Source organism: Trachinotus anak, unplaced genomic scaffold (assembly GCF_046630095.1).
Source record: "Trachinotus anak isolate AG129_WGS33_773 ecotype Australia unplaced genomic scaffold, CSIRO_AGI_Tana_v1 ptg000009l, whole genome shotgun sequence".
Taxonomy (NCBI): Eukaryota; Metazoa; Chordata; class Actinopteri; order Carangiformes; family Carangidae; genus Trachinotus; species Trachinotus anak.
In genome coordinates, this window is record NW_027273860.1 from 2,759,423 (window position 1) to 2,776,830 (window position 17,408).

Here is a 17,408-nt window from a genome sequence, read left to right on the forward strand (position 1 = left end):
TTTTTTTTTTTTTTTTTATGTTGTTTTTATTTCACATATTTACAGACAAAAACATTTTTGTATTTACATTCACATTAGTTTTTTTATCTACTTGGTAAAAAAGACATTTTTGTGAAGTTTTCTAATGATTTTGATTCTCGTACAGTTTGATCTTCGTTGGTGCCTTCCAGGTGTTTCACGCTCCAGCTGACAAAGATGACCGACTGCAGGTGGGTGTTTCCTGTTTTTCCATATGGAGGACAGATTTAAGGTACTGTATGATTTGACATCAGTGTCTCTGTCTTGCACTGATCAGGTATAGAAGGAAAACCCACCGTCAGATTACTATCAGTTCTTTCATATCAGGGAACTCAAATAAACCACCTCCATCCGCTTCACAACATATTTGGTCCTGGAGTGTAAATGCTTTGCAGTCCATGTAGATACCAAATCTTAAACAACCACTTAAAAAAGTCACAACAAAAACAAGAAATTAAGGAGAGAAAGTCACGTATTTACATTGATGCTACAGTGAATGCTCGTGATGACCCTCAATAAAGTTTAGTTTTGAACCTTAATTACAAAAAAATGAATCATGCTGACTTTTGTTTGCTTTTCTCAAACAAAGCTGGATGCATCAGTTAACCTCTGACTTTAATAGAACTTGGAACAGTCTTTACAACCAAAATAAAAAGTATTGAAAGTCCGCTTATTAGATTTCTCCTGGACACACATTCATGGTTTCGCATGACCTAGGTGTAAAACTTGGATAACACAATAACAGATGATCAGATAGTGGGTTGTTTCTTGTAACTCCATGAGCTGATAAAAGACCATTTTGTCAAACAACCACTTCCTGCATCAGGAATGAACATTTTAGCTCAGATTTATAGTCACTGATGCATCCAGCAAATATAATCATATGTTCTTAGGCGTCAGTGGATTTGTTGCAGTTTTCATGACATTTCATCACACCACATGGAGGGCAGCCGCGCTCCCATATTTCTGCTGTGTGGACGCTGATGTGAAGGATGTTTTCCACGTCAGCAGGTCACATCTGCATTTAATCCAATGTGACATAACGGCCCAAGAATACCAACCGTTAGCGAGCGTTGAAAACACCATTTGGGGAGAGCTCTCGACAGAGGAGTCAGCAGAGACAGAGACTAATGCTGCTGCCAACAAAAACACCAGCAGCAGCATTTTAACTTTTACTTCAGAACTGTCAAAGGAAGAGGTGATGAAGTTGCACCTTTTATCTTCAACATGGGCCAACCACTCTAACTGTAACTGTCTGAAAGGCCTTTAAAGGTATCAGGTATCCATGATTCGTAAATGATCTGTTAAGGTCAAGCCTCCACCCTTATGTTTGACATCTTCCAGAGGGAAAATTAAGAGCTGATGGAGACCTGATATTTGCAGACCAAATAGAAGAATTAAAAAACACATAATACAGAACAATATTTACAACTTTACACAAAATGCACACAATCGATTAACATGTGTGGCCTCAGATGATCAGTAATAACCATCTGAGAAGAGTTTCATACAAACATTTCTTAGAGGCATTTTTTCTGCATAGAGGAAAACACTTCATAACCAATCATCTAATTTATGCAAACTACTGTTGCTGTGACTTTATTCTCCTATAGGTGGCGCAGGTTGACGTGTATATCTGAGCTGACAATGACCCAACAGCTCCCCCTTGTGGACAATCAGGAGGCTGCTAAAGGTGAGTTCATTAAAAGCTTCTTCCAGAAGGCGCCTCACATCTAATTTTAAAAAATGGATTCTGGCCCTGGTATGTAATCAATACAGTGCTATCAATTTATTTCAAACTGCACCTAAACCACCACTTTGCACAAAAGTTGTACATTCATACGTCACATGACTGTGGTGTGTGGTTTGTGTGGGAGACATCATGGGACATCAGCTAATGTTGCTTGTTGGATCGGACAAAACAAGTCAATTTAGGGTTTGGAATTTGGGGGTTTCACACGCCAGCTTCAAGGTCGTGTAAACATGACCATATGTCAACTGCACATGTTGCATGCATCTGTATGTTTCTAATGCGAATTTTCCCTCTTGGGACAATAAAAATTATCAATGTACTGATCAATCAGCAGTTCTGTGGTTTGAAGGAGAATGGGAAGAATGATGCAAACAAACAGATGCAGGCCACAACCAGGCATCTTAACTGAACTTCGCTGGACATTTGTATCTAATGAGCTACGAAAAGGTAGGTGTGCCCATAAACTGCAGCGAGTGCAGCAGCTGAGATTACGCATGCCCCAAAGAAGTGCTTGTTGAACAAAGCTGTATATGGAAGCCTCACAAAAAAATTTGTATCTCAACATAACAAAGCTCTGTCATCTCGAGATAACAGAATAATCATCCCGTTATCTTGAGAAAACAAAGCTGAATATTATTTGCAAGTATGGCCTTTCTTGGCTTCCGTACTGTCACAGTCACAATTTAGTGATGAGTTTGCACACATGCACAGCCGTTAAATCCACGTCAGTCTTTGGTGTCTTCTTCACCCAAAAAACAGTGTTCCCGATATTTTCGTTTGTGGCTCCTTGTTTCAGTTTTTCACCTGACGGGTGTGTTATTAGGAGACGTCACACCAACACAAACATGATCAAACACGACCGGCACATCTGGAGATTTCCTGCATCTGATTCTCTAGCTGATAAGGAAAGCACCAAAGAAGCTGCTTTTCTCATCCATGTCCACAGCAGAGGCGTTTGTCACAGTGACAAACAGGCGGTCGCCGGCACTGAGTGGGAACAGCCCCCCCTGGTGGGCGGAGTGCAGCGAGAACTGGGAGCCCCGGGACCAGCAGGAAGTCCGACTCGTCTTCATCAGCAGGATGGGAACCGGGTAGGAGCTCACCTGGAGGGAGAAGAGGTGAGTGAGAGAGGACGTAGATACAACGAGGGGTTCATTTGCGCTGGAAAGTGGGATGCTGGGAATTTGTGGCTGGTTGTAATGACAACATCATGTGCTCCAGAGGTTGTGATGTGAAACAATACGAAAAAGTTAAATCTCAACAACTTCAAGGATGTTGCAGCGCTAACCCCTCGGTTGAAGCTTTAGAACTAAATATATCTCTACAAAATGACCTTGATCTTTGACCTTTGACCACCAAAGTCTAATCAGTTCGTCCTTGAGTCCAAGTGGACATTTGTGCCAAATTTGACGAAGTTCCGTCAAGGTGTTACTGAGATATCGTGTCCACGAGAATGGGACAGGACGAACAGACAACCCCAAAACAATCGCCAGCGTGGAGGCATCGTCAGAGCTCTCTAGAGGACAAATTCATAAAGTCATAACAACAACTCTATGTCTGAAACACTAAAGTACTGACAATTTCTTTCTTGCATTGTCAACTGACATTCACCAGTATCATCTGATAATTGATCAAGCACAACTTTTCAGATACATGCTTCATGCTCCATCATTGACCACAGGTGAGGTCACCTATGACTCAAAATGGACGTCAGTTCTGGTCAATACCATTACACCCAAACCTGGACGACTTCACACATCCAGGTGTGCGTGTCTTAGTATTTCCTGGACAGCACCATCTGCGATTCATATTTAAAGAAAAGCTCTGCCCCAGCATCAAAGTTCAAAACATCTGAATCTGGAATATAATTGATTTGCATGTCCTTCGTTACACAAACAAACCAATGACTTGTGTCTAAAACGTTAATGTTGTTATCTGGTGTTAAAAGGTCCAACAGTCAATTTTATAAACATGAGTAATTCAAATGGTCAAAAATGACCAACTGGAGTTTTTAATTCTTTAATATTCATTTTTAATGAATTTAAATTTATCTCCACTTTCCTCCAAACAACAAATATAACACATGATTTTATCTAATGTAATTCATCGACCATGACTGTGTTTTTATTTGTGGTCTAATATGATGTGATGTCTAATATCTAGTTTTACCTGACGAAGCAGACACAGATTGTGTTTGGATATCTGCTCTGAGGTGACACATCGTCACTGTCTGGACTCACATTAGTCATTTCACATTTCATTTGTCTAAAGACACTAACATCCTCACATACTCTGCTGCTGTGAATCATCCGTCTGTGGTTTTCAGTAAAAATACATTTGCAGACGTGTCCTCGTGCCTAGAGGTCAAAACACACGCCCCATAACCACAGCGTCCCCCGTCCATATTTCCTCTCTGTCTCTCTGCTGGTTGACTGACACAGAAATATGAATTTCTTTTTAAATGGAGCCATTTTCAAAACTTGCACAGTGAAAAGTGGATTTTCAATCATTTAAATGACTTGTCACAACAGTGTTAAATCAGGTTCAGAGTCTCACCTTTTTATAGACGTACTGCAGCAGGGGCCTCCCTCTGTCCTCCACCTCCTCGCCGTCCTCACCCTCCTCCTCCAGGGAGTGAGTGTGTCTGAAGTAGGTCTGGGCGTAGACGTAGTAGAGGCCGGGCTGCGGCACCACCAGCTCCCCGTCCACCAGCTGGACGTCCTGGAGGAAGGCCAGCCCCTTCTTTCCCTCCCACCACGAGATCTTCTGGCCCTGAACTCGACGCCCCGTCGATACGGGAGCTGTGCAAAACGAACAAGACACTTTCTGAATAAAATCAATTAAAAACACAGGAGGTGAGGGTTTTCTATGGAAGCCCACCTCCACCAAGAGAAGAAAGGAAAATAGATGAGTGTTAGGAATAATAAAATATATCTATGGTCAATCAAATTTGTGACTTTTTAGGTAAAATTTATGAGCTAGTGAGTTAAAATTGATTAAAAATCGATAATTGAGTCGATGATAAAAATACATCACTGATGATGTGTCCTTCATTCATTCAATCAATAATCAATAGTCAATACTAATACTAGATAGTAAGAAATTTATTTTAACATGGGCAAGTGTTTTTAACTCTGTTGGCTTATATGACCTGCATGTTTTATTCTGCTGCTCCATGTAAAGCACTTTGTAACATGGGTTTAGAAAAGTGCTCTATAAATAAAGATTATTATTATTATGTATCTTATATTTCAGAAAATATACTTTTCTTCTGAACTTAGAGATTTATCCTTTATTACAAAGGTTATTACAAAGGTTCATTTGACTAATTTGATCTTACAGTGACGAAAGCAGAAATCCTGCCCTCACTGTTATGTGGATGCATCACTGAAGTCCATTGGCCTTATTCTGGTGAGATTCAAAACAGATTAAAATTAAACTGTAGTTCTGTGCAGACTGACTCAATTTAAAAAGTAATTTTGGTCTATGTTTGTTAATGACTCCCTTAAACCCAAGCAAACACCAAACAATAAAAGTCACATTAAAACCAAACCACAGCCTAGATGAGCGACTTGCGTTCAGACACTATTGTTTGAGGTTGTGGTGAATTTCCGCAGGACTCACCTCCTCCCTCTTGCTCCAGTTTGGGCACAAAGCTGCCAGTGACATGGGCTGCCACTTTGGGGCGAGGTGAAGCCCTGTCCTCCATCACAAGTGAGGGCAGCACCCGAGATACTTCATCTAATATGGAAAAATAAAAAAAAGAATTCCATGAACAAATAACACATCGACAAAATGATAAGAGAAAACAAAGACGATGTTTTAACTGTTTTTGAAGGAAATAGATTCAAATCTTTTCTGTTGAAATGCTGCAACTACCTGACACCATTACACAGTTCCAAGTTTTAATTGGTTTGTATGTTATAGATTGGTTTACTCACCTCTTACTGCCGAGGAAATCTGCCTCTGGTAACGCTGAGACAGAGACTGCAAGGAAAACAGTAGACTCCATTTATTAAAGAATGCATTCATGCATTTTTCAACCCCATGTCTCCAAAAAAAAGCATAAAAGCAGTTTCCCATAAACATTTTCAAGGTTGACTAATGAAAGTCAGAAATCTGTTCCTGAAGTGTTGTAAATTAGAAATCAATCAAATACAAAAAAACATATATAACATTTGCCACAAGAGCCTTCAGCTCTCTGCCAAGTGGCCATTATTTGACTTTGGCCCTGAAATCCTGCTGACATGAGGATCGGGAAGTTTGCTCCGGTGAATAAAAAGGAGCCTTGATGTTCACATCGCGTAACAGATCCTTCCCTGGTAACCGACCCCTCTCCCACTTCCTCGTATTTTACATTCCTTTACCCAATTAATTGGCTCCATAAGATGCAACTACTGCCAAACTGATGACAGCGATTTTCTTTGTAAAACTGGATCCTGAATGTATGTATGTGAGTTCAGTTTGAATTGGAAAAGCTTTATGGAAAAAAATCATGTTTTTGAAGCGCCAGAGAAGAAAGAACAAAATCTATTTCAAAGATGTTTTTCATGTTAATAACAACAAATAAACTGTGTAGAAGGAGAAAGGTTTCACCAGTGCAGTTGCAGTTCTTACTGGTTACCAGAGGAGGTTAATGGTTTCCCCTTTTCAGCAGTAAATGAGAGGATGGTGAAGGGAAACAGCACATTTATGAATTCAGTCAGTATGAATAAGGATTTATGGGCATTGTAATGATTCTCAGACTTGAATTTTCTCTGAAGTTTGACATGGCTTTTGGATGAAACAGAATATGAAGCAAGACTTTGTTTTGAGGGAAACTCAAAGGAAGAAAAAAACAGAGTCAAAATGTTGCAGACATATGGGAGGAAGGGTTTAACACATACTTGCAAACTCAAACAATGTTAGCCAGCGTTCAATTAAAAGAAAACCACTACACAGGCTCCACTCCACAAGAAGAAACAACACTAGTGAGCAACTTGTGATCGACTTTATGTCATGGTTTGTTTCAGGTAAACTCATATTTAGCATTTTATTTCTAAAGTCATTACATCTAATTTAGATCCTTGGCTCAAAGCTGAATCTTACTTCAGTTCAGAAAATCTTTCTCTCCTAACAAGATCAAGAGTCTACGAACAAGTTTTGCAGCAACCGGTGGAATAGATGTCAAGATATTTCAATGAAAAATAAAAATGTCAACCTCATGGTGGCACTGGAGGGAGGGTCACCGGTGTCAGTGTAATTCATCCTCTGGGCGCCTAGAATTTCATAGAAATCCCTCCAATAGTTGCACAAACATTTAACTTTAAACCAAAATCACCTGAGGTCCACAAAATCTGAACCAAATCCAAGTAGATGTTGAGATATTTCACCAAGTAAGTGAAAACTTTGTCGTCATTTGATTTTACAGGATCTTTAAATGTCCATTCACTGTGTCCCGAGTTAAAAGCACAAACCGATGTTCTGGCTCAAACTGTCCCAGCATTATGTTTATGTTCTGAACTAAATTTAATCGGGCGGCCGAGTCAGAAAATACCCGACTTGTGTTATTTAAGAGAGCAGTAAAGTCAGAGGAGGAGAATCAGCAGAAGGGAACAAAAACAAACAATACGCACAAATAGCAAGTAGAGGACGAAGAATATGTGTGTGTGTGTGTGGGTGTGTGTGGGTGTGTGGGTGTGTGTGTGGGTGTGTAAGCAGGGCAGGTGAATGCATTCCTGTGCTGATTAAACCGCACAGGATCACATCCAGCTATGAAGGAGCTCATTGTGCATCTGCAGACAGTGATTTAGATCATTTCAGCATTTTTTCAGAGCTGAGGTCTAGAGAACAGAAATCTCCTAATATTAACAATAATAATAATAATAATGATAATAAGTCACTTTGTTTTACTTACTTGGTATTTAGTTTAAGGTCAGAACATGTGTTTAACATTAAAGGGACATTAAAGTCTAAGGCTGGTGATAGTTTATATTTTAGTTATTGTCAAGAAATTGTATGAAAAGACCAAAACCATCTCCCAATACTTTGACTTCTCTGCCCTGTCTCTGGCTTTCAGGCCCAAGCCCGTTGTTTCCAGGTGAAGACTTTAACAACAGCTCACAAATCTGTAGTTTCAACTTTTAAAAAAGGTTCAACAACAGACAGACAAACAGCTGGAAATAGTGCAGTTGTTGGGAACTACTTTCAGCGGCGGATACATTCAGTGTTAGTGTTGGTTCTTTTGTGACATTTGTTTACAATAGCAAAAATATCGTATCCGTAACAATTTCACCCTATAGGTCACTAAGAGGAAAATCTTTAGATAATACCCAACATATATCACTAAAAACTACAAATATTACCATCACCCATGCAGATGTTATGTTGCACAGGTGTGGGCTCACTCATGCTCACCTTTTCCGAGCAGCATGAGGAGGAATTATGAGCAGGAATTCACATTTATCAGGCAGAGAGCTGGAGAAAGCCCCTCTCACTGACAGAGAAAGCTCCTCTGTCAGGGTGAAAAATGATCTCTCCACCACTTTAACAAGATGCAACTCTTTGACGGGAACAGGAAATGTTCCTCTGGAGCAAAAAAAACTGTAAGAAAGGGTCAAAAAGTGATGAAATAATGCGGTTAAAGGGGAACGGCACCAGTTTTACAGATCAAAGCCTGTTTGGTTGTTGGAGAAAATGAGAAAATACGTTGTTTAAAGCTTTTACCATCTCCAGATGAAGCTGCGTGAAGTCTGATTAATGTCCTCAAGTGATGTCACTCGAGTCACAAAGTTTGGAACATTACAAGAGGCGCTACTAGCGTAACACACCTGAATCTCTGACTGAAATGCCAGCAGTGAGTTGCATTGGGGGTAATGTAGTCGCCAGGTTTTCAAGTTGGATGTTTAAAACTGTCCTTCATGAGTCTGACAGTGTTATTAAGAGTGCAGCGCTAAATCTGTAGCATGTCCATTTTTATAGGCAAACCCAGATGTTAGCACCACCCTGGTTCCCTCAACAAAAAGTCAAAGGGATTTTTGACAAACAACAGTATAAGACACGATAACCTTCACTAATGACACCGCTTTATGATGTTTGAAGCCTAAATCCAATTGCCAGAGGTTAAAAGTTAATGTTAGGCTATAAAACGGTCACATGACTTCACCGTCACCACCACTAAACTTCTAACCTGAAGTTTGATTTCGCTCTGAGCTCTTCTACAAAAGCCTTTCCTCTGACAGAGTTAGTGACAGGTTGTAAGAGCGCGAGTAGAAACACAACGCGGCTGTAAAGACGTGAAAGACGTTTAACGTCCCCGACAACCTCTGTCGTCTCATTTGGACACTTGTCAGCAACTGACCTTTCTGAAGACACATAAAAGCTTAAAGAAATCATGACTGTGGTGTTTAATGACGTATTTTCTGCTGTAGAATTGTGTTAAACACAGACTTTATTTCAGTCATCTAACCCAAAACCCAGAGACTTCAGGACAAGGGAACATGCAACTCAGTTCTGGGTTTTTGGACTCATTCCTACTGGACTCTGTATAAGTACTTTAAACTAACTCTAACTCCTTCTCTCAATGAATCAGTTCATCATTTTATCTATAAAATATATTGCTTGTTAAATGCTTGTTAGATTTTTCCACAGCACAGGGAAACATCATCAAAGATATTCAGTCACTGTCATATAAAACAAATCCAATTGTCAAATACTCACATTTTAGAAGCTGGTAGCAGAGGAGAGGAGGATGTTTTTGCTTGGAAAACATCTGATCATTATTAAAATAGCTGCTTGCTAATTTTCTGTTAATCACTTAATTGATTAATCAACAAATTCTTCAGCTGTAAATGAGATAAAACTCCATTCTGCTGTGTTCTTGACTCAAAATTCCTCCTCTCCTCCAGAAAAGCAGTGACTTCACTCAAATGTCATCATCGAGGGAAAACTCCCTGTTGTAAAAAAGTATGATTACATAAGAGTCACTATATCTAATAATATCAATGAAAGTCCTTCATCATTTTCCTCCTTGGCCTTTGCAGCTGATGTGTGGGGGGATTAGTAATGTTTCCAAACTCCAGTGGGTGGGGAGTTTTTGAAGCAGTGCAGGCTGGGAGAGAAAACCAGAATCTCAGCAGCTGGCCAGATAATGACTGAGTCATTGATACTGATCAGTAAATACTGATATGCACAGGTCATTTCATGCTGTGCACAGTGGAATCAGGCTCCTTACAGCTTGAAAGTGGGAATCAGAGTTAAGATTTGAGTCTTTGGTGTGTAGAGGTTTGGTTGGGGGGGGTCAGTGTTCACTGTTGCTTCACGTTACCTTCTCAATGAGCAGGTGAAGCTGCTGAGTGACCTGCCAGCACGGATCCCCTCGTACGGCCGTGATGCTCTGCAGGTCAGAACCCGTCAGGCAAGAAACGCTGCTCCTGGCAAACGTCTCCTTCATCTGCAGAGCGAAAATGTCACGAGGACCATCAAACAATTAGACTGAGCATCTCTTTGAACTTCCTGTCAAACACGTTTGATGGAGGAAGGCTTTGTTTTGTTTGTCAGTAAATAGCTATAGTCTAAATTCCTCTCTATGGAGGAAGACATGCCTTTTTTTAAAAGAAGAACTGGGTATAAATCACCTTTTACAGTAATAATCAGTCTTAAACTTTACTGCGAACCTGAGTCAACTTGTTTTCCTGGCCTGTGCCCACGGTCTCAGCTTTTTCATGTGTTTATGTTTCATTTCTCCATATTTTGCTGCTACATCTCCTCTGGATTAATGATTAATTCCTCTAAACACAGACTGAGAGTTGTCTTGGACTGAATCCAGGTAACCAAAGGACTCTGGCTTCACCAAAACAAGCACAGTTCAACAGGCACACACACATACATGCAGCTCTGTAAAATCTCTTCCTGATAATCACAGATAATCATAAAAAATAGCTGCAATTCACCTCTGCTGCTGCCAGAGCTCTTTACTTCCTTGTCCTCTCTGTTTCTGTGTTTGCAAATGAATAGAAACAGAGTGTGTGTGTGTGTGTGTGTGTGTGTGTGTGTGTGTGTGTGTGTGTGTGTGTGCATGGAGTTGTATTGTGCAAAACTGCCTTATTTGAAAGTGAGGACAGTGTACAGTATGTGGCCTGGTTTGTGCTCTGGAGCGCAGCAGCAGAACCAATGCGCATAAAAACGAGGTCGAAACGTTTCTCCAAAAACTGTCAACACTTCATTACACACTGAAAGTCTGTAGTAATCACGGGGAAGTGTTCAAGGTCAACAAGTCGGAACTTCATGCGTCTGCAGCAAAAACCCGACTCACTTCGCGCCCTGCAAAGCGATGCGTAAAAGCCCCGGCGCGTCCCCGGTTCGTCGGTCCGAACCTTGACTTTTTCTTACCGAGTTGAGAGCCGTGGTGAAGTGCAGCACGGTGATGGTGACCACCACGGTTTGTAGCAGAACCGCCAGCAGCAGCAGGACCCCGAGCTTCGGACCGGAGCCCGTCATAACGACAGACCGCCGTCCGGTACCCGACCAGCGCCGTCCCGTCGCGTCCCCAGACTTCCAGAACAAGAACAATGGCAAAGAGTTGACTCCTTCACTTCTACCCTCCCCGTCCCCTGCACACAGGAGGAGGAGGAGGAGGCGGGGCCGACCTGAAGAACAAGAGCTTTTTCCCTCTTTGAATTTCTCCTGGAGACATTATTGTTTCATTTTTGCGCTGAAAAAACACAGATAGCCTTCTATAGTTTATTGTGAACGCTCATATCATAAGTGTAGATCTCTGCCCAGAGCCCCACCATGAGAAAAACTCGGTTTACATCAGAATATGATCAGAGATAATCTTTTAAAACATGCTCACAGTGGCACAGCAGCTGAATTTTCACACGTAGACGACTTTTATTATAATGTTAGAGAGTTTACAGCCACTTCAGTGCATTTTTTATTCAGTCTCCATGGGATGAATTTACCTGTTGTATCACAAAACAGCATCACACTGATTTAATGGCTCTTTCAAGGGGAAAACCTCTCTTGAAAGGCCTTGGCCTTTCTGACTTATCTGCCACTGTACACTGATTCAGACCACATGTAGCAAAGACCTCAGGTTGTTTAAATTAAAAAAAAAAGTTGAAGTGATGTTCCTGGCATTTCTCTCCACTATTTTATCTGTTTTGGCTCCAGACCTCTCAACCTTTCATCTTATCATAAATCACATCCATCATGTGTCTGTCCGAGCTGAGATGTAAGGACACAAATGGACTTTAAAAAGGTGTTTATCTGAAAATACAACTGTCTGTGTGTTTATATTAGTGATTGGAGGGGGGTGAAGTAACTACGGAGAATACTCTTGGATGATGGTTGTTTTTTGGAAGCTGATGGATTTCTGCTCGTTATCAAGCTGCATAACAAAGACATGATGTTCTTTGTCACTCCAAATCCTTGCCACACTGTTGAGAGATAAAGCACATTGGAAAGATATTTGTGGTCAGTATGAGAGAAGAGTTTTTAACATTGTCTCAGTGTTGACTTTTAACTGTCAAACAACTCTAGTTTTACCCCAGTCAGTGGTAAGAAAACAGTCATAACAAACATTTGTTGACATGAGCTTTCACTTCTCTTAAATGGTTCAAAGGCTTGAAGGGTTGGAGATTCAGATGGACAACTTTGTGTTGGACAGTATAACATTACAAACTATGAGTCAATACAAATCTGTCTACCATCACAGACTTTGTTATACAGCTTATAACGTAGTGTCTGTCACTTCAATCTTTTCAAGGTGTATCAGGCCAGTGTAGGCAGTGTTATAAACCAATACTTGACCCAGCTGGTTCCATAATGGCTTTCTTCATTGATCAACTTTGTGAAATAGAATTACGTTTCTGTTTTTTGAGAAATTGGTTTTAGAAAAAAAAACAAACATCAGAAACTGCTCTTCTCAAAGTCATGAATGAGTCATTGTCGATGCTGGCCTTTAGTCTATTCTGGTTCTCTAGGACCGAAGCTCAGCATTCGATACCATTGATCACGATGTCCTCTTGGACAATCTTGAGAACTGGGTTGGTATCAGTGGAACTGTTCTGCAATGGTTCAGGTCCTACCTGAAAGACAGACATGTTGCTTCCATTTTTATGCAGATGATACTTAGATTTATCTCAAAAGTTGCCCTGAAAACGCCTTACACAACACTGCCGACCTGCTGCACTGTCTACATGATATCCATATGTGGATGTCATGAAATGTCCTGCAGCTAAACCCGGATAAGACTTACATCTTCAGCACAGGTCAAGAAAGTGCAAACAACCAAATTTAAAACAGTCCAGGTCCACATTGCAGTAATCTTTGTGTCATCCTTGATCATAACCTGTCCTCAGACAAACGTGTAAATTCAATGATTTAATGCTGTTTTCAATCATCTCAAAAATATTTCAAGGATTTCTTTCTGCTAAAAATCTGGAAATTGTTATTCATGCTTTCATAACCACTCAATTTGACTCATGTAATTCCCTGCTCTCTGGCATCAGAAAAAAACCACCTCTCCCCTGCCTCCAGCTCATTCAAAACTCTGCTGCCAGGATTTCAACTAGCGAACGTGACCAACTTTCACTGATCCTGGCTTCTCTTCACTGGCTGCCCGTTGCTCTTCGAAACGATTTTAAGATTTTATTGATTACTTACAAGGCTCTTCAAAGGCTTTGCCCCAGGCTATCTGTCAGATTTGCTACTGTCCTCTATCCCTTCCCGCTCCCCACAATCATCCAAAGTGTCGCTTGTTCCATGGTCTAGATAAAAAAAAGAAGGTTGATAGAACATTTACAGTCAGAGCTTTGAGACTGTACAAGGACTTCCTGAGGGGATCGGGACATCAAACTGCACAGAGGAGCATGATGGTGCACCATCATTTTTCCAACCTTTAATAGCAGTTTTGCATTACGTAGATGTTTAAAGGCATTGGCATGCTCCAAACTAAGTGCGTCTGACAATTTTTGTACCTTTCCAAAATAGGACAATTCGACAATCACACCCACCTCATGCCATCATCGGTCAGCTTGAATTTCTCTCTCAAGCTCTCTTTTCATTCTTTGCACACAATGAGAACACAATGTAGACCTTCCAGAAGATACTGTCTGAAAGTGTATCATCATTTGAACAACTCTTTACATCTTTCCTGCTCTTTTTGACTCCAGGTTGTGCCCGTTTCAAACAGCTATGTACACGTTTGCCGTCAGATATGTTCAGATAACGCGTCATATGAAGTAATTTGTTTCCAATACATTCATGTGGAGTGTAGCTAATGAAGAACTGTACAAACTTCTCATCCATGAGAAAGACAAACATCTTCGTCTCTCTCTTCTTGACAGTGGACGGCAGCGATTATTCTGCATCTTCTTTGGAAGAGTGTGGTGCTCTCTTCTTAGCCTGTTCAGCTGTGGTAACTTTTACTGTTCATCACAACTCCCCAATTCTTCTTTGATTTATTCCAAATTAAAGTACACCACTTCCTCTGAGCCAGAGGGTTTTTCACAGGAAAAGACCTTCCTGACACTGAAGGTTTCAAACAGCAAATTCAGCAGATTGTGTCGCTGTCTTTTCACTATTCACGACTAACATCTCCCACATCCCTGCGTTACGACCCAACTCGGTAAAGGGGGAAAGGGAAGCGACATAAAACCAGTGGTGTAGTTTGAGCCAAATTTCTCCACAAATATCCAATTTGGTAGATATTTTTGCATTTATGTGCCTCTAAACACACTCTGAATGCGGCTGCTTCCGAATCCAACTGTGCATGTATTTTATAAAAATGTCTTAACCTTTTTACGACTTTGGAAAAGGATCTTTGTTTTTAGATTGACCACCCAGGTGTTTTAGAGACATTAAGTGCAACAGTCAGTGTAATGAAAAGCCCTGCATGGTCATATTATTATCAGTGTATTGTTATGCAGTGGGGCGGGCTGAGCCTATAAATGGATCCTGGGCCTGTTGGCTCGTTCCTGCATCTGCAACATCTGGCCTCAATCTGGCTCCTACGCCCCGCCATCCCCCGGGAGACACTCTCCGCTTAGGTTTCACTCCCCTCCATCGGCATGTCTGAAGGGCCTGCTGGGGGTAACGGTCTGTAAACTGTGTATGTGTGAGATTCAGAGCACTGAGAATACATGAGGATCAAGATTGTCCATGATAGCATCCTCACTAAAGGACGGAGAGAGACTTGAATTTGTCACAACATGTCCACGACCAGGACAAGTCTAGCCTCAGCCTCAATCCCAAGTCTTAACCCTAAAATATTATTTTTACCCTCCGAGGACGAGTTTGTGCAGAGACGGGAGTTAAATCGCTGTAATCTGACTGTGTAAAAAGATTTCAGTCCCCACTGTGTGATCACTACGGGTTCAGACACACACTTTGAGTGAATTTCTGAACGGCGGCCAAGAAGAGGAGAGCTGACCGACTCCCCCGCAAAGTCGACTCCCTCCCTCCTCGCCTCCCAAACCTTGTCTTTGACCCCCCCCACCCCCCGGGCCTTCGTTCTTCCTCTCCCTCTCTTCCTTTGTTTCTTTCTGCTTCTTTCTGTCAGTCTCTCTTTGCGTTTGTGTCTTTTTCTCGTCCACCTCTTGAAGTCTGTCTCTATTTTTGTATCTCTTTCTTGTTCCTTGTCTCTCTGCACTTCAGCTAATGGCATTAATAAAGAAGCGCAGCGCTGCCAGAGGAGGTTGTACGAGGTTTACGAGCTGTGCCCACATTTTCACAGAAAAACAGCTTTTGTGCATGTATCCCATTATTGTGTGTGTGTTGCATCTTTGTTCCTGTTGACAGTTATTCACTGATAATAAGCTAAAGGTTTCAGTTTGTTGACCCCAAACTGTGCGTATCTGTTTTTACAGCCAGTGACTGAAGATTACAGCGCCTGCTGTGATGAAATATGGAAGATAAGTTAACAAGGAGCTTCACCTGTGAGGTGTGAACAGATCTGTGCAGTAACAACTCTTCATCGCGTTGAGACCAAACTGAGACCAAACTGAAAATCATCCTGAATATCACCAGTTCAGATTCAAGCTGCCTGTTAACTCCATCAGAGGTGGACATCAGATGGTCGAATGGCTCCAGAACCACCCCCCCCCCCCCCCCCCCCAAACCTTTCCAGCCTCTGCATTGAGGACGCTGTGTCCAACAATGTCTGCAACCTCTCTAAGACCCATAATTTGGTATTAACCCCACTTCCTGAGTGATCGGTCAGCTGCGTGGAGGTGAAGGAATTTTTTGTCACTTTTGACTTGTAGAAACCATCAGAATAAAAACACCATTATCTCCATATTTAAACATTATTGCTTTTAAACATATTTGGTGTTGGCGGTGCTAATTCTCCATTGGGTGCCATTAAACCATTGCAGAAGAAGAGGGCCCAACAAGATGACGTCATTAGAAAAGTTAATGAGACATTCGTCTCCTCATCGCTCCGCACAGATCTGACATTTTCATCTGCTGCTGTTTTCCGTCTCTTTTGTCAGATGCGTCAGGATTTATTTGTGAAATCTGTTTCCATTGCACTTTGTTGCTGAAGCTTGGCGATACAGTGACTCAGCCAAGCCTACAAAAAATTCTTTCCAATCTTTTTGAGATTTTTTTGAATTTCTGCCATTTCCACTCAAAATACACATAAAACAGGTGGATGGAAACCCACCTGATAACAGCAGGCGTTCCACTCTGCCGTCCAGTTCGGCCATGTGGAACAGCTCTAAACACGTATTCCCTCTGACGTCGTCGGACAGCACATCGCACAAACTGGTTCTCTTAGCATAACTCAACATTTATCTACTATATTTGGTATAAAAACACAGTTTGACTGTCATGTTTTAACTATGAGTAATTCTCCTGTTGAAGCCTGTGGATCTTTGCAGAGTCATTTTTGCCTGGAGATCAGCACAGATCATGAGATATGGTCATAAATATTAGTGATAAAGCCTATAAATTTATTTGAAGTATTTAATAGATGATGCCTGTTTGCTCCCAGAAATTCTCCCAAAGAATCCTGCTCTGAGCAAAGCAGCACAAGAACCTCTTTTCTCTGCTCGGAAGTAAAATTATTCATCATGTCAGAAGAAAAACAACAGATGGTTTGTATGTAGCAACATTATAGACACCACCCTCTGCATTACATTACTCTGAAACATAGTATACAGTAAACAAAGGAAAACTTTTACTGATAAATCATTAAAAATAAAAAGTAGAAATATATATTCTCGCTTTCTCATCCTCAGCTCACACAAGCTTTAAATACCTGATTGTTTAAGTCTCTCATTGCACTTTATAGTTAAAACGACCTTTTGTTTTATTCCTTATGCTTCATTTGTAAATAGCAGTTGTTTCTAATCATATCCTCTATTTCTTAAAGTGCATCTGTTCTCGTACTTGTTGCTGTGACACTTGAATTTCTCTGTGTGAGATCAATAAAGTTTATCTTATCTGAACATTGTCAGAGCCGTTAAACTAATGAGGCCGTGAATCCAAAAACAAACCAAATCCACATGGTGGACCATTTAAGATGGTTGGTTAGTTAAGATTAGTGTGTGTGTGTGTGTGTGTGTGTGTGTGTGTGTGTGTGTGTGTGTTTGTGTGTGTGTGTGCATGAACAGTCAACTTAATTCTAATGTTTGTGGAAGTAGATAATTAA

The 17,408-nt window shown here is 41.0% G+C and overlaps 1 protein-coding gene and 1 long non-coding RNA gene across 3 annotated transcripts in view; one reads left to right on the forward strand and one right to left on the reverse strand.

Annotated features, from left to right (window-relative positions):
- tnfsf10 (TNF superfamily member 10) lies at positions 1-11,341 on the reverse strand. Its single transcript, XM_071484552.1, has 6 exons — positions 11,141-11,341; positions 10,077-10,202; positions 5,713-5,758; positions 5,396-5,512; positions 4,328-4,572; positions 1-2,874 (listed from the first exon to the last, which is right to left on the reverse strand). The coding sequence occupies exons 1-6, from the start codon at positions 11,246-11,248 to the stop codon at positions 2,665-2,667; spliced, it is 852 nt and encodes a 283-aa protein (XP_071340653.1). The 5' UTR covers positions 11,249-11,341; the 3' UTR covers positions 1-2,664.
- Positions 2,760-17,408, forward strand: part of LOC139625025 (uncharacterized) — a 21,309-nt gene continuing 6,660 nt past the window's right edge. The window contains exon 1 of one of the 2 annotated variants that reach the window (XR_011691822.1): positions 2,760-2,889. This is a non-coding gene — a long non-coding RNA (uncharacterized lncRNA). The remainder of the gene's footprint in view (positions 2,890-17,408) is intronic. The other variant, XR_011691821.1, reaches the window with a different exon arrangement.